The 16,675-nt window shown below is 34.4% G+C and overlaps 3 protein-coding genes across 3 annotated transcripts; 2 read left to right on the top strand and 1 right to left on the bottom strand.

The window, feature by feature from the left end:
- Positions 1–1,094: 1,094 nt before the first annotated feature.
- Positions 1,095–3,049, bottom strand: LOC129571855 (uncharacterized). The gene is made up of 6 exons (XM_055451726.1): positions 2,894–3,049; positions 2,530–2,744; positions 2,003–2,069; positions 1,572–1,819; positions 1,347–1,413; positions 1,095–1,271 (listed from the first exon to the last, which is right to left on the bottom strand). Exons 1-6 carry the CDS (start codon positions 2,936–2,938, stop codon positions 1,212–1,214), a joined length of 702 nt encoding a protein of 233 aa, XP_055307701.1. The 5' UTR covers positions 2,939–3,049; the 3' UTR covers positions 1,095–1,211.
- Positions 3,050–5,127: 2,078 nt separating this feature from the next.
- LOC129571854 (uncharacterized) lies at positions 5,128–6,870 on the top strand. Its single transcript, XM_055451725.1, has 6 exons — positions 5,128–5,265; positions 5,415–5,629; positions 5,839–5,905; positions 6,089–6,336; positions 6,536–6,602; positions 6,679–6,870. The coding sequence occupies exons 1-4, from the start codon at positions 5,221–5,223 to the stop codon at positions 6,110–6,112; spliced, it is 351 nt and encodes a 116-aa protein (XP_055307700.1). The 5' UTR covers positions 5,128–5,220; the 3' UTR covers positions 6,113–6,336; positions 6,536–6,602; positions 6,679–6,870.
- A 1,026-nt stretch (positions 6,871–7,896) lies between these two features.
- Positions 7,897–9,432, top strand: LOC129571856 (uncharacterized). Its single transcript, XM_055451727.1, has 6 exons — positions 7,897–7,988; positions 8,139–8,395; positions 8,570–8,636; positions 8,712–8,983; positions 9,047–9,113; positions 9,250–9,432. Exons 1-6 carry the CDS (start codon positions 7,944–7,946, stop codon positions 9,307–9,309), a joined length of 768 nt encoding a protein of 255 aa, XP_055307702.1. The 5' UTR covers positions 7,897–7,943; the 3' UTR covers positions 9,310–9,432.
- Positions 9,433–16,675: the final 7,243 nt, after the last annotated feature.

The following is a 16,675-nucleotide window of genomic DNA, read 5'->3' as shown; positions in this document are numbered from 1 at the left end:
CAAGTCATCTAAACTTAATTGTAAGGTCTTAGGACGCGAGCGTTTGCTATGATCGGGAGTAAAATGGAGAAATTTAGCATATTTTGGGTTGAAAGAAAAATCTTACTTTTTGAAGGACATCCAAATGTTGGAAGATCGTTGGGCACGCTGTATCGAGCTAAAAGGAGCCTATATTGAGGAATGAAATGAAATTTTGCGAAAAAAATGAGTTTTCATTCAAAAAGTACCCGACTTTTCAATCCACCTAGTATATTGCATTTTTGAAAATACTTTCGTGGGAATAGTCAAGATGGCGTTCTTCCAATGGCTGAAAAGCTATTGATATTGTGCCATTGTTGAAGAATAAAAAAGCTTTGTTAAAAAAAGCCTACAATAGTGATAATAAAATGAACAGGGCGGTTTTATCAGTGAGAGTGGTCATACTAATATTTTCAAACAGACTTTTTATTTGTGTGAGTTTAATCGTGAGTTACCAGGCTCATATCAACACTTTTATTGAACTTCTTGAATTCATAACATGACTTGTGTATGAGATAATAATGACCTAGGTCACTGTACAAAAATTAACGTTATCAACCTCAACAAGCATCGTCACTTTTGCTAATCGTTTTATCAATTTCCACAGATCTATGGGTAAGATTGAGAGTGGAGTATGTTTTTTCTTCGATTTATATTTTTGAAAAGGCGAGTATGTTTTCTCATGATTTCGTTGGCGTTAAAGTGGAGCATGTTCATTTTTGGCGGGTCGTAGCTAAAACTTACTCTTCTCTTTTATAACGAAGTCAGTGAAACATACACTACTCACCTGTAGAGATATTAATCATGAAAAAAAATACTGAGCACTTCGTGTCTCAATATGTTCAATGATGCTTGTAAAATGATTACGTTCCCACTGTTACAAGAATAATATTCAAGCAACATATTTCGCTGTGTCTAGACAAAGTACCAAAAAAGCTTAGCTTGCACATGACCCAAGCCAACGAGACGGTTCTTTATAGATCCTACAATTTGATCCATGTAATCCAAGTACCAAAGACCACCTTGCGAGTGGTTTTTAAACAGCCTAATTTTAATATAATAAAAAAAACATTCAATTTCATTGCAATGTTGATTTATTTTATTTCTTCAGATAGCAAATGTGTATCCATTTATGGAATTATGTGATGCAATTCCCGTGACTTCCATCGTAAATTTGATTTGAATTATCACAATTATTGGAAGCATTTTCCCTTGATGTATTTTGCAACACGGACGAACTCTTCCTTGCTAACCTGTAATTCAAAAGAAGGGGAAAAATCATCAGTTCTCAGTTCCACTCGAAAGAGATCTTTCGTTTCTTGTCTCACTTTTTTCAATTCTTCAAAGAATTTTCGGTGAATTGACTCGTCTTTTTTCAATTCACCGACAATGCATCTGTAAGTAGAAAAAAATGGATTAGTCGTACATAGAGGCAATAAATGTAACCATAAACGGTCAATAAATTTTTAGGCATTGAATAACAGACATTTTCATTTCTCCATGGTGGAGGAAAGCAATGAATTTTACTGCTAATTCGATAGAATGGAACTGACCTAGCTACGTCAACTTGACTTGGTTTTCGAGCGCAAGCCTTGATACGTTCGTTTAAATCGACTAAATGTTTGAAATATTCTTCCCAAACTGGAGCGAATGTGGTGCCCTTAACAGCTTCGGTGATGCCATAGATGACGCATTTTACCTTTTGGCGCAACTTTTCTTTGACTTCTTCTCCAATAGCTCCATTGAAACATTCAGCCAAGACCTTTTCAGCAATTTGCTTCAGCAATGGCAAGTATTTTTCCTGAAATTGTTACAAATCCACCTCGAAATCAATTAATTGGTTCATTTCGAATGGTGAAATTTAAGTTTTAGGCTGTGGAAAAACTAAATGGTGCACTTTAAACAAAGGAAATAAATCTTAGCCATGAGTTAGTGGCTTTCAAACCATTCATTTTGGCTCGAATAAATGATTGTTTCAACTTACATTAGCCAATGTCTTGACAAAATCACTGGCGACATCGGCACCCTTCTTGATAACGGCAACCATGCATCTGAAACGGAACAGTTCGTACGAATAAAGTCATTTATGTTGTGAACATTTGAATATTCAATTAAAAAATTGGAATAAAAACTTCACAAAAGTTGGCAAAATTCTGTTTCTTTGCCCAGTGAGCAATTCTGACTATAAATATATGCATAAACCATAGGCATATAATGTGTATACAAGTATGCTTAATACAGGCCTCACTAACATTGTATTATTATACAGAATTGTGCCTATTTCAGGCATATGGTCCACTTTAGTAATTTTATAATGTGATTGGTCCATTGACTATACATATCTCAGGTCTATTACAGACATACAAATAATGGGCCTGGTCAGGCCTGCGCTGCCATATAAACTACATAGAAAGTGCGTTACAAAATCACCATCCTAACAGGCCTAAATCAAGACATTTTTGCTCATTGGGTGATGAAAAAAAAAGGTTAGAAGAGAAACAAAAAATTTACTTGTGTTGTTGTGGATCGTCCATTTTCAAGCATTTTGCCCATTCAGCTCTCAGAGCGTCGATTTTGATTTTGGTTTCGGTCCATTTGCCCTTGAGTTCGCTATCACCGACCACTTTGCCAACCACATTATGAATGCAGTTCAGATGTGCATTATCCTTGAGATCGTCTATGATGCTAGCGAGATCATTTTTCGTTGATGGTGCGGCGGATACAACCTGCGAAAATCGTGAAAAAAAACTCAAATTGATTTCTTCAAATATTTTTCAAGTCTAAACAGAAAATAGAATAAAATTGATTTTCACAAATTATTCTGTTGATGAGAAGCACTCTTCCAAAAATGCCCACCGAAATCACAATTACTTACCGTTGCGCAAACAACGGCCACCAAAATAGCTGAGAAGAACTTCATGTTGATCGTTTGTTTTGTTTAGATTTCAAAATCGAAACTGTTTACTTTTCGAACATTTGGCGAGAGTATTTATTTGATTTGGCCAATCGATATTGTTGGTGCCTTAACTTGACTCTCGACCATTTTTATCAATATCGAATTAAATATCAGGCCATTTGACTTCGACTTTGCACAGATAAGAATTTTATTTTCTATTCTACCACGAAAATTCCTTGCTTGTGTTTCCAGTTCTAACTCTTATCGGATGAATAATCGACGAAAAAAAAATATACATTTTATTGCCCATGTATGCGAAGTCATCAAGCGGTGTACCTGTACAGTGTCAAGTGCAATATTTGGTGATGATTGAATCATGTGGAATTCAACTGAAGAAATTAAACTCCAACAGTAAACATTTGGATGACAAAGATTTATTCTTATCATTTCGAGTCATTGAGGTGACATTGAATTTAATACTTTGTAGTCTTAAATTGCTGGCCTGCACAGTTTACTGATTTGGAAGATTGCACAAGCCCGGCACATCTATTATTTATGATACATTTTGTATTTGCACAACGGAAAAATACATTTGGCCAGTTTCCAAATGAAGTGTTTTGTTTTTCAACAAGTTTCTAATATTGGGTTGTTCGCGATTTTTTATCTTTCTTCATGATAAATTGACTCATTTTACTCAAACTCAATACGTTAACAAATATCAAGATAGGCGACAGTTGAATATTTTTATATTTGCCTAAAAGTCTACTTTTTTCTAAATGCCTTGAACATTGATAATTCCAAACCAAAAGTGTTTCTATCAAGGCTTCCAACGGCTATTCATATTGTGCCATTGTCGAAGAAATATAAAAAGCTTTCTCAAGAAAAAAGCTACAATGCTGAAAATAAAATGAGTGGTTTTAGGATTGAGCGTGTTAGCAACACGCCGTGTTACTCGTGTATGTTTTATATTTTACTTTTTCTCATCGATGATACGTCATGGAAGAGAGTTGGTGTTATATGATTAAGTACGATAGGAAATTAAAACTTCCAATCTTCCATGAATATTGGTCATTTAGATTTCGAGATGAATATTATTTTCTATTATTTTTCTCGACTGTTCCGAAGCGGAGGTGTCGCAAAATAAAATCTATAAAATCGAATATTTCAACCTTACCTTGTGGACGTTTGGACAAAAAGATCGACAAAAATTTACACTATAGCAGTACACTACTGTTACTTCCATGTAAGTATTTTTCTCGGAATCAAATCCAAAAAATATTTGCTGCAAGCAATTTACTTGCAAAGTCTGTGCAGGCCAGTAATTTAAGTCTACAAAGTATTGAATTCAATGTCACACCATTTCGAACAATCACTCGAAATGTTAAAAACAAATTTTCGTCATCCAACTGTTAACTGTTTAAGTTTTCAGTGAAATTCCACATGATTTGATCATATCACCAAATGTTGTACTTGACATTGTACACCTCTAATCAATAGTATGATGACTTCGCATATATGGGCAATAAAATTTATATTTTTTTTCGTTGATCGGATGAATAATCCGATAGGAGTTAAAACTAGACGACAAAGTAGAGTGAAACTGGATACTGGAGATTTTGCATTGACATTTCCGACTGTTAACAAGACAACAATTCATATGCGTGTGCTGTCAAAGTCACTTTGTCATGCGTCATTCACATTAATGCTTTGACTGATTGTGGTGAACAGTGGTGAGATTGGAAACGCCATACATTTTATATATATTATTTGTTTGGGAATTATATTCATTTATTTTCTTTTATTGTTGATATTCGGGCTCTGCAAAGCCTAGGCTTCATCCACGATTTGTTTTCCAAAGAAATATTTCGAAAAAATCGTGAGTTTGCACTGTCAACACTTGTGTGGTTTTTCATATGATTTTGAAGTCATCGAATATTGCCACCCGTCCACACATTCAATGAACTTGCTACACCAAGTGATAGTTTAGTTCATTGGTGACGTTTTTCAATCCGCCATATGTATTTATATGTGTGTGTACATCAAAATGTCAAAGTTGTAAATAATGCAACCGTTCTCCTCGTTCTTTAACAAAAAATAACCTAGAAATTTCGTAGAATAGAAAACAAAATTCTTATCTGTGCAAAGTCGAAGTCTAATGGTCTGATATTTAGTTCGATACTGATATGGCCGGGAGTCAAGTTAAGGCACCAACAATATCGATTGGCCAAATCAAATAAATACTCTCGCCAAATGTTCGAAAAGTAAACAGTTTCAGTTTTGAAATCCAAACAAAACAAACGATCAACATGAAGTTCTTCTCAGCTATTTTGATGGCCGTTGTTTGTGCAACGGTAAGTAATTGTGATTTCGGTGGGCATTTTTGGAAGAGTGCTTCTCATCAAAAGAATAATTTGTGAAAATCAATTTTATTCTATTTTCTGTTTAGACTTGAAAAATATTTGAAGAAATCAATTTGAGTTTTTTTTCTCGATTTTCGCAGGTTGTATCCGCCGCACCATCAACGAAAAATGATCTCGCTAGCATCATAGACCATCTCAAGGATAATGCAAATTTGGAATGCATTCATAATGTGGTTGGTAAAGTGGTCGGTGATAGCGAAATCAAGGGTAAATGGATCGAAACCAAAACTAAAATCGGCGCTCTGAAAGCTGAATGGGCAAAATGCTTGAAAATGGACGATACACAACAACATGAGTGATTTTTTTTATTCTTTTTTCAACACTTTTTTCCATCAAAGAAACAGAATTGTGTCAACTTTTTTTCGAGCCTTTTATAAACTTTTGAGCAGTAATGCAATTCTTTGTTGGGAAAAATGTTTTTTCATCCATTTTTTAATAGAATATTCAAATGTTCGCAATGAAAATTAGTTAATTGTTAATTCATTCATCATTTTTCCGTTTCAGATGCATGGTTGCCGTTACCAAGAAGGGTGCCGATGTCGCCAGTGATTTTGTCAAGACATTGGCTAATGTAAGTTGAAACAAACATTTATTCGAGCCAAAATGAATGGTTTGAAAGCCACTAACTCATGGCTAAGATTTGTTTTCTTTGTTTAAAGTGCGCCATTTAGTTTTCCCACAGCCTAAAACATAAAATTCACCATTCGAAATGAACGAATTAATTGATCTCGTCGTGGATTTTTAACAATTTCAGGAAAAATACTTGCCGTTGCTTTAGCAAATGTTTGAAAAGGTCTTGGCCGAATGCTTCAATGGAGGTATCGGAGATGAAATCAAAGAGAAGTTGCGCCAAAAGGCAAAATGCATTCTCGAAGGCATCACTGAAGCTGTTAAGGGCACCGCTTTCGCTCCAGTTTGGGAGGAATATTTCAAACATTTGGTCGATTTACACGAACGTGTCAAGGTTTGCGCCCAAAAACCAAGCCAAGTTGAAGTAGCTCGGTTAGTTCTATTCTATCGAATTGGCAATAAAATTTATTGCTTTCAATTTTTATTTGGATTTTTTTTCTTATCTTTTTTTCTAATCTCCACCATGGAGAAATAAAAATGTCTGTTATTCAATGCTTAAAATTTATTGACCATTTATGGTTATATTTATTGCCTTTATGTACGACTAATCCATTTTTTTTTCTACTTACAGATGCATTGTCGGTGAATTGAAAAAAGACGAGCCAATTCACCGAAAATTCTTTGAAGAATTGAAAAAGGTGAGACAAGAAACGAAAAATCTCTTTCGAGTGGAACTTGAAACTGATGATTATTTTCTCTCTTTTTGAATTAAAGGTCAACAAGGAAGGCTTCGTCCGTGTTGCAAAATACATCAAGGGAAAATGCTTCCAATAATTGTGAAACCTTTTCCAAATCCCCTGGACAATTTCTTATTCAAATCAAATTTACGATGGAAGTCACAGGAATTGCATCACATAATTCCATTTTTTGTATGAAGGAAAGAAATAAATCGATTTTGCATTGAGATTGAATGTTTTTTTTTTGTTATATTAAGGTTAAGCTGTTTAAAAAACCACTCGAAAGGTGCTCTTAGAGTCTTGGATTGTATGGACTGGGCCATATTCAGAGCAAGGAATTTCATATGCTATTTCAAAATGAACGCAATTTCGAGGGCGCCATTTTCTATTTTACTAATTAAAAACCGAGACACGGACTCGTAAGTATTGGGCCAAAACCCATTACTTGCGACAACTCATGTGATGATCAATGTTCGTTGAACATATCTCTTTTCTTCATCTGATATAAAATGAACCTTGTTTTCAATTCCAAAAGGAAATGCCCGGTTGATTGTAAAATGAAAATCTTAAAATAAATCAACAAATACGAATGATCTCATTTCATATGACTTAAATGTATTTGTGCCCAATTTGCAGTAAAAATTTGTTGTTTTTTGTTTTCATGGTTTTTAATTTTCAAGCAAGCGCTTGTTTAACGAAAATGTAGATCGATAATTTTCAGCACATGCCCATTGTACTACGGTCGCAAATGTTTGAATTATGAATTTGAAATATAAAGGTTGGTTTATATCACCTCATCTCAAATAATAATCAATCTTCAAAACTTTATCACCAGAAAAGAAAATTGAACTGTTTTTAGCGGCGTACATCTACCACGTTTGTGTACACTGTACAGCATTAGCTGATTAGATTTTGGAAACAATTTAAAAAAAGGCGTGTAGAAATTAAAACACTTATGAGCCGTTATGATAAATCATCAGTGATTGAATTTGAAGAAATTTTCGATCGCAATTTGGACTTTGAAACCAATCGAATTCCAATGTTCAAGTCTCATATCAAAATCTTCGATCAATAGAATTTAATTGGTTTCGCAAGTCAAGTTTCAAATTGTTGCCAGTTTCATGAAATCACACCTCATTTAGAGATATGAATCATAGTACAGATAATGTGTCCTAAACTTAAGAGCTCTTCATTCTGGCAAATCGAATCAAATAAAAACTTTCGGCACATTACGAAAAAGAAACAGTTTGTGTTTGGAAATTCGAACATACAATAGTCAAGAATAACAAATTAACTATCAACATGAAGCTCCTCCAAGCTATTCTAGTGGCAGTTTTCTGTGCAACAGTAAGCGTTTTGACTTAACTTTTCTTTCATTCGAGTGTAATACGTGGAAAAACTCTTTGAAGTCGTTTTAGTTTCATTCAAAAATCAATTGTTAAAACAATTTTTTTTTTAAAATAAAATTGATCATTCTTCAACTTTCTATTCATGCAGATCGTGTCCGCTGCACCACCATTAAGCTCATCATTTTCATTCCAAGATTTCGCTCCATCCAAATTGATCGGCGAGATTGAAAATAAGATCAAGGAAAAATTTTTTGACCTTGAATGCGTTCGTAATGTTATTACCAAAGTTATCGGCGACAGCGAATTCAAAGCCGCTTGGGACAAAACCAATACAAAGCTTGACAATCTGATCAACGTTGAATGGCCAAAATGCTTAGAAATCGAAGATTTTCCGACACAACAAGGGTGAGTATTGTGATTCTAATCAAATTCGTTTTAAATTTTGAGCTGCAAAAGTATTTCATGGTTTCGCTGCTTCATCATGATATAAAAGAAGTCACTTCACTTTTGAAGATTGCAATTTAATACTTCTTTCACTTTTTCCATTTAATTTGAACCTCTTTTCTTGCACATCATTAGATGCAAAACCACCGTTGTAGGAAAAGCTCTCCAAGCCGTTGGTCTCTTCATCAAAGACTTAGCTCTCGTAAGTTGAAACAAACGTATTCAATTGCCTTAGAATTGTTTGCAAAATTAACTTGTCGATTGTTCGAAATGTCAGAAATCAAAATGGAGATTGATCAAAGAGATCAATGATAAGGTCTCAGCCGAATGTTACGAACACACCAATTTCAATGATTTGGAAAATGAAGCCGACCCATCCATGGCACGAAACATTGAAGAAAAGATCAAGTGCACCATCGAAGTCACCAGTGAAGCTCTGAAGGACACCGACTACGCAACAATTTGGGAAGAAACGAAAAAGGAATTGGAAAAGTTGCACGAACGCATCAAGGCCTGTAAAAGTCAAGCAAGCCTCCTGGAAGTCGTAAAGTATGCATTTTATGAATGGAATTAATTATTGCTCAATATCTCATTCGTTTTTCATGTTTGCAGATGCATCGCCAAAGAAGCAAATCAATTCCATGAAATTATTAGCAAATTCTTCGGCATTTTGCATCACGTAAGGCAGATGATTGAAAATTTGATCAATTCTAGCTCAAATATAATAAAATGAGAATTTTTTTAATGAATAGCACCAATATTGACTTCATTGTGGGTGCGCTAAACTAATCATTTTTTTTTCAATAAATTAATAGGTAAACAAGGAAACATACGAGCATGTCAAGAAAGCCATCAAGGAAAAATGCTTCCAATGAATAAATCCGAAGAACAATCTTATCCAAAGAAAATTTGAGATTGAAATGATAAAAATAAACCCATAAAATATTGATTGTTTTGTGAATGCATGAAATAAATGAAAACAACATTAAAGTTATTTGTGTTACCGATACTAGGCCAAGGTTAAAAAGACAAATATCAAATGAAATAGACTTTATTGAAGCGGCTAACACATATTCTATTGCGTATTTCAATTGAAAAATAGTTATAATTACAAAACTATTTTTCTGGTATGATTTCGCCATCACAACCATTGTTTTTTGGCTTATCAATTAATCGAGACTGTTTACTTTTCGTAAACTGCCAACAATTTGAAACTTGACTTTGCGAAACCGACCAAATTCTACTGATCGAAGATCGCAATGTAAGACTTGAACATTGATTGGTTTTGTAATCAGCATTGCGAACACAGTGTGTTGAAAAGTGTTTGATAAACACACATATATATGCGTTATCAAAATTTCTTTGATTGCAAATTCGTTATTTACTAAAACTGTAAATTTATGTGCTATTTCAATAGTGATGTTGCGTGTGCGAATAAGTGGTCGATGTCCGCCGCTAAGAACAGTTCAATTTTGTCTTTTCTTGATAAAACTTTGAAGATTAATTATGATTAGAGATGAGGTGATATAAAACCAAATGGGCCAACAATACAAATAAGTCATATGAAATGATCTCATTCGTGTTTGTCGATTTATTTCAAGATTTTCATTTTACAATCGTTTGCTTTTCAATCCAAATCAACCAGGTATTTTCTCTTGGAATTGAAAAACAGATTCATTTTGTATCAGATGAATGAAAGAAATATGTTCAACGAACATTGTTCATCACATGAATTGTCGCAAGTAATGAAGCATGGGCTCTGACCCAATACTTATGACAATTCATACTATGAACAATGTTCGTTAAATTCGATTTCATTCATCTTCGATTCGAAATTTATCTTTTTATTGAAGAAGAATAGGTCGTTCTCATCTTGAATGGTTTACCGAATTCTCCAAATGTTCTGTAGAAATTGAGGCCATTTATATTCAAATTTTTAAAATTTGAATTAAGTTGCCCAAAATGATCCGGCAAGTCTGTTGGCTTCATGTTGAAGTTTGAATTAATATTTAAATTTTTGAACTTCGAATTAATTTCATCAAAATGTTTCTGCATTTCAGATTGTTTAATATCGAACAAATTGTCAGTATTGAAGGTAAATTGTGTTTTCGCCACTTTGAAGCTCGGTGTATCAATAAGCATCGATTGTTGGGTCCGCGATGATTCCGGTTCAATTATCCTTCGTTGTCCAATGGGAATTTGTGATTTTGATGTGGATGACGTTGCCGAAACTGCACCACCAGGTGCCTTTCTTTTCATTGGATTTGGTCTTGTCCGTGGCGGTGTTGCGGGTGTGGCATTGCCTTTGGTATTACCAACATGAGAACAACCATTTGCTTTCCATTGTTTTACCGGCAGAACTTCTTCCGATTCATCATTTTCGAAATAAGTTTGGGTATCGTGTCGAGCAAAATCGAAATAATTTTCAGTGCTGCTGCAAAGCCCATTATACTTGGTGCTTTTGGTTTTGCATTTGCTGCGCAGAGGTCCAACAGTGTAAACGGGATCGCTTATCATATTTGTAACAGCATAATTGCAGGCGGTATAGTAGCAGTAGCCATTTTGAGTTGAAATAGTGGCACAGCCAATGGCATACGCTTTATCACGGCCCATTTGTGTAAAGTGACCATACTGGACATCAGACTCAATGCTCGAATAGACATTAGTCGCAGAGATCGAATCGACATGCTTATTCTCGTTCCACCATCCATCCAACCCTTTGTTGATCGCTTCCTCTGGTGTCATAAATGGTTGCTTACATGACATAGCAAGATTTTGACCGGCGAATCTGTGACGTTGAGTCCGACGGCATTGATCATGAGCCATAGTGCAGGGTAACAGATTCCTCTGAGCAATCATTTCCAACTCTGAATCCCAAATCTGAATGACCGAAGAAAAGAAACAGTAGAATAATACAGGTTTACATCTGTCTTATATCAGAATTCTCTCATGAAATTATTTACTCACAACTTCCGCCATGTCAACAGCTGTTTTCCCTTTAAAAACCCCAGGCAATTTACCTTCGGCAAGAATATCTCGTCGGGTATTATGACCGTCCACAAACATCTTCTTGCGTGCATCTGTCATATTGATGAAAGCTGCTTGATTAGCGCAATTGGTTCCCCACGTCTCAACGATACAATTGAACAGAAGAAACACATCGAGAATAAAAATTCATTCGAAATGTTCGTGCAGTAAAACTTCAACTCACAGATGGATAGGCGCACATAACGTGCGACCCTGCTGGTTTCCCATCACAATTCAGGTCACAGTAATATTGGGAATCGATCGCCTTGAAAGATTAAAAAGAAAATAGCTATTGAGATAATGGCCAATTTGCGATTTGTGTTGAAATAGTTGAACTTTTGTTTGGTTGGCAATGAGTTCATTTTAAAAGCGAGTAAGTTCGTTTTACAAATCACAATATTCTATTTGAGAAGCAATATTTACCACATTCGCTTCGGTGATGGTAGCTACTGCGAGCAGATCTAGATGTTGAATGGGAAAAATAAGTTATATTTTGGCACAGAAGTCAAACGATTAGTTTGCAATTGTAACTTGACTTAAGTCAAAATGTCTGTTTACCAAAAAGTGCTAAAACTATTTCCAAGATCATATTCGATTCTTGAGTGTCGCTTCACTGATAACTTCTACTGATTAGAACCATGTCTTTTATAGGAGAAAATTTGCTGAACATATTTTTCTTTGGACAAACAACTCGCACGCGTTGGCATCATTTTGCAATTAACTTGTATTTATAAAGTCAATAGCTATCGCTATTTGGAATGTAATTACGTACATCGATCGAAAATTAAACTCATATTACATTTGAATTATCTTGAATGAAATATTTGAATTGACTTCTTAAATTAAAGGGGAAAAAAAACTACATCAAAGTTAATATACTAGACATAGTGCGTAAAATCATCTTTATTATTTCATTAGGTAAATAGATCACATATTGCGCGCTCCGAATCAAATTAACAGCTATTAAACTCGTGTTCCTTTATTAAAAGTTGTTGGTTGTCTCGGTTTTTATTTTGTAAAATATTTATAATGGGGCAATCAGTTACATATTACACCGATTGGACTGATGACATTTTGACAACTTTTTTTCAAATGTTCTGACTTAATTTTTGCTCTTCATTGGTGATCGTATTTGGACAAATCGTTGTTTTTCAAAGAGTGCTACAATATTTTTGAGTTTTAATTTTTCTGTTGTTAGTTTGCTACTTCACGTGATTTTATTCAAATTCATTCCAAAGAACGTGTGAAGGCTTTATATCATTTGTGCTTTTTGCAATAATATGGAGTCGCTATGATTATTTACCAATCAATAGTACTGAAGTACAGTGTATTTGAGTACGTAACTTCTCCACTACTGCTTGAAAGCACAATGGTATAAAAATCTGCAAGATTTTACGCCTCGCTCTTTTCATTTCTCTTTGAACGAAAACCCTGTAACCAGACAAATTCATTTCAATGGTTCAAATTATGTGCTTTCATTTGTACTGTACTGATACTAAAACAATCCAGTCACAACTAGCAAGAATAAAAAAAACGGTAACTGCAAGTGTGAATGAGTGAATAACATGTTATTGATCGATAGTTCCAAACAATGTCATTGGGAATAATTAAAAACTATTCTATTGAAATCAATGATAGGAAACAATTTTGCATTAAGAAGTGGGATTAAAATTAATTTGATTGATTTTTCACACATTTTTCTGCTGTGATTGTGTGTTCAGCCTTCAATGGCTTATTTTTCAATAAAACTAATTATGTCCTTCATCTGAATACATTATTTCAAAGCATTATTGTTCTGGATCGTTGGGAATTCCTAATCAATCACAAAAAATCACTGATTATATTATGAATTGAAATTGTTTAAAATGAAAATAGAAATTTATTGATTGAATTAGATAAATTGAAAGCTGTTTTATTTGTTATACTATTCAAAATACCTCTAGAACCTGACACTCAGTCATCGATAGTCACTGTTTGGAATTTGATGCAATATTATTCAGATCTGAACAATGGAGCAAATAAGGCGCGTTAAATTAGGAATTCAAAGCCAAACTCAATCAGTTGTAAGTAACTAATGTAATGAGACATCGCAAATAGTTTCAAAATTGGATCTAAATTCCATCATTTGACCATTTAATATAAGATCTAATTTTGTTATTCGAATTGATCCTTCTTTATTCAAATTAGAAAAAATTACTCATCACTATTGGCCGTGGAGCACGGTCGCTTTTCATCGCGAGTTCACTTTCATTTATGTGTTCTTTCTTTATTTAACGGTCTTTATTTAAGTGATCATTTTTCAACCAATTTTAACGCATATCAACACTTGCTAGCTACATACACGGTGAAGCTGAGCTCAGTTTGAAACACACATTCTTTGTCAGCCTTTCATCTAATCCCTCATATCATAATCTTCCTTACTACCTGATACGATTTCTTTATCTTGTCGACTGAAAACATCGATTAATTTTATATGTTACGGCTCTGGTCAGGTTATTAAAGTGTTAATCAAAAATAGAAGAAAAAACTTCTTTCAAAAAAAGAAAAAATAAAGAATGCCCGCAAAAAATACGTGCCAAATGAACACCTGTAAGTACTATTGCAGTTTTAGTTTTATCTTTGATTTGCCTTTTCCGTGTACGGATAAATAATAACATGGCGTAATACCATTTTGTTGGAATTTGAGGATAAAATTGAAATCCAGCCGATAATTTTATGGTTTCAATGGAAGGACAGAGATTGTTTTTGAGTTTTATTTTCTCGGTCGTTCCAATTTTGTAATTCAAAATGTCCCTATTTAAATGGACAAAAATTGAAGAATTGCCATCAGTATTTTCAAACCATCCGAAGGATAATCATTGACATTTGGTGACAAATACCATTCCATTCGCTTCATACGATTCAACACCGTCTGAGAAACAAACATACAAAAGTAGAAAAATCATCACAAGGCCAATTCAGAGCTCCGAGTTTATTCTGGTCAAAATCGAAGTGAAAACTAAGTAAAGTTACAATGATAAAAATCAAGCAAGAGGTGCCAGATCCAGAAGAATTCGAAATGATATACAGACACACTGAAAGTGAATTTGAAGCCGATCGAAATAGCCACTTACTTCGGAGTACTAGAGGCCTAGAGAGCTATAGACTTGGCAGAGATGGAGATCAATCAAATAGCAACCAAAGAACTGAAGAGAACTTACCGAATTTCATAGACATCACGATGAAGAAACTGATTGATATGACTGTATTAAATGAGTTTAAACAACGAAGTTCAACTCCGACGACTAGTGCATTTCCAATAAAAAAGGAAATTGAAGTAGATTCATCTGAATTTCAATTTACTCCCAGAGACGATCATGACAATGCGGAAAATGTTTCTAGATTGGCAAATGCCAATGCAGAAATTGAACCGTTAGTGATCGACATCAACATAAGAAAACTCATCGATATGACTGTGTTTAATAAATTTCAACCAAAAGCCGTCCAATTTACACCAAACAGTTCACGTTCAATGGAATCACAATCAAAGAAAAAATCTATTGGCCAAAGTCATCAACAAGGTTTTAATCAGTATGACGATCCAAAATTGCGCTTATTCTCAAATTAGGATTTATTTTTCATTTTTTAATGGATTTTTTCAATTGATCAACATTTCATTTTCATTTTTTTTTTTCATATAAAAAGCAATCAAACTTGTCCTGAAATCGTAATCTGTAGCATTTCTGCCCAAACTATTTTTTTCAATCAATAAAAATTATGCCCCATTCAAGTCAGAGTGTTTCAATTATTTTTTTTTCAAATCCCAAAATTTAGGACCAAATTTGGGACTTTTGTTCCATTTGTAAACCAATTCTGGTTCAATAGTCAATAGTTGTCGTTTTGTAGTTAGAATGTTCTTCATTGGGTAAATTCAAATCATTCTGTTCTTTGAACATCAAAAAATTTCTATGCGAAATACAACTCTATCGAATGTATCCAAAGATACAGCCCTGTGTATAAACAGACCCTAGCCAAGGTAAGGTGAAAGAGAAGAAAAACAAGAAGAAGAAGAAAAAAAGGGAAAAGAAGAAGAAGAAAAAGGTGTTGTTGTCGATGATTACAAGCATCGTCCACTTGCTGTTGCCTTTGAAATATAAGGAATAACCAACACCAATGCAAACACTTATGCGCTATGGAAGTGTGGCAACAAACGAAGCTACAGCGCGAATACTATGCAAATGTTCGTGTCGATATCGAAAGTGTTGTGATGTTGGTGTCGTTGTTCGGGTGGCTTTCGTCATTCTTTCGCACGCACATCGTGATCGGCGCATTGTAATCAACGTTCTTCGCTCTTCTGTGTGAGACTCACACAGTGAGTGTGAAATTCTCTGTGATTCACACTGTGAGAATAAGAGAGAGAGAGGAAAAGGACAAATGGTTTCCAATAAGAGAGAAGAGCAAAGGGCATGAATTATGTTTATGGCAACAAGCCCTCAATTATTCATGAGGAAAATGATATTGATTGACAGACAATTTTTTCAAATGATTTTTCCGAAACCGGAAAACGATTTTAAATCATTTTTTCGGAATTTCCCTTCTGAATTTGTCTCCTTCTCACAAATATACATAAATTTTTCGACAACATTATCAGTAAACAGACCGTATATGTGTCGAGTATCAATGCCGATGAACACATACACAAACACAGAACACTTGCGGTCGCCTCTGATGTAGCATATGACCAATACAAATGCGATTGATGCCTGTGAACAGCTGATGTGTTTCTATGAACAAGCTCAGTTATCAACACTATGAAAAATATGTGATTCTGACGAATCGATCTGAAATACCGACATTCTGAACGATTCAGTTGAAAAAATCCTTTGAAAAAAATCCATTTAATGGGAAAAAACCCGGTTAGAAAAAAATTCTATTAAAAAAATGATTGAGAAAATTTCCTGATTAGAATTTAATTTTTTTCCGGCGAAAAATGCAATGCAAATTCAAATATTCAACTAGAATCTATCGTTGCTATAAATCAAACGTCAAAATGTCCATGTGCAAAAATGGTCTGATTCAGTTTTATGGCGCTGCTTGTCGTCTATGTCAATTTACGCGAGCATCATACCAAGTCTACGAAGCAAGTTAGAGGTCGAGCTCATGCTGAATACTGTTCGAGCATTCGTTGTGATCAGAGGCCTAAAAGCAAATCAGCGACAAAACCAAGTCATTCAG

The sequence above is a fragment of the Sitodiplosis mosellana genome, unplaced genomic scaffold (assembly GCF_009176505.1).
Source record: "Sitodiplosis mosellana isolate CC-2019 unplaced genomic scaffold, AAFC_SMos_1.0 Smas_scaffold_3541, whole genome shotgun sequence".
NCBI classification, from domain to species: domain Eukaryota; kingdom Metazoa; phylum Arthropoda; class Insecta; order Diptera; family Cecidomyiidae; genus Sitodiplosis; species Sitodiplosis mosellana.
This window is presented reverse-complemented; position numbering and strand designations above follow the sequence as displayed.

Coding starts and splice junctions, on each gene's coding strand:
- LOC129571854 (XM_055451725.1), top strand. CDS start 5,221: ATGAAGTTCTTCTCAGCTATTTTGATGGCCGTTGTTTGTGCAACG. Junction 5,630..5,838: donor GACGATACACAACAACATGA/GTGATTTTTTTT, acceptor TTTCCGTTTCAG/ATGCATGGTTGCCGTTACCA. Junction 5,906..6,088: donor TTGTCAAGACATTGGCTAAT/GTAAGTTGAAAC, acceptor TAACAATTTCAG/GAAAAATACTTGCCGTTGCT.
- LOC129571856 (XM_055451727.1), top strand. CDS start 7,944: ATGAAGCTCCTCCAAGCTATTCTAGTGGCAGTTTTCTGTGCAACA. Junction 8,984..9,046: donor AGCCTCCTGGAAGTCGTAAA/GTATGCATTTTA, acceptor TCATGTTTGCAG/ATGCATCGCCAAAGAAGCAA. Junction 9,114..9,249: donor TCTTCGGCATTTTGCATCAC/GTAAGGCAGATG, acceptor ATAAATTAATAG/GTAAACAAGGAAACATACGA.
- LOC129571855 (XM_055451726.1), bottom strand. CDS start 2,938: ATGAAGTTCTTCTCAGCTATTTTGGTGGCCGTTGTTTGCGCAACG. Junction 2,745..2,893: donor TGGCCGTTGTTTGCGCAACG/GTAAGTAATTGT, acceptor CGATTTTCGCAG/GTTGTATCCGCCGCACCATC. Junction 1,820..2,002: donor TTGTCAAGACATTGGCTAAT/GTAAGTTGAAAC, acceptor TAACAATTTCAG/GAAAAATACTTGCCATTGCT.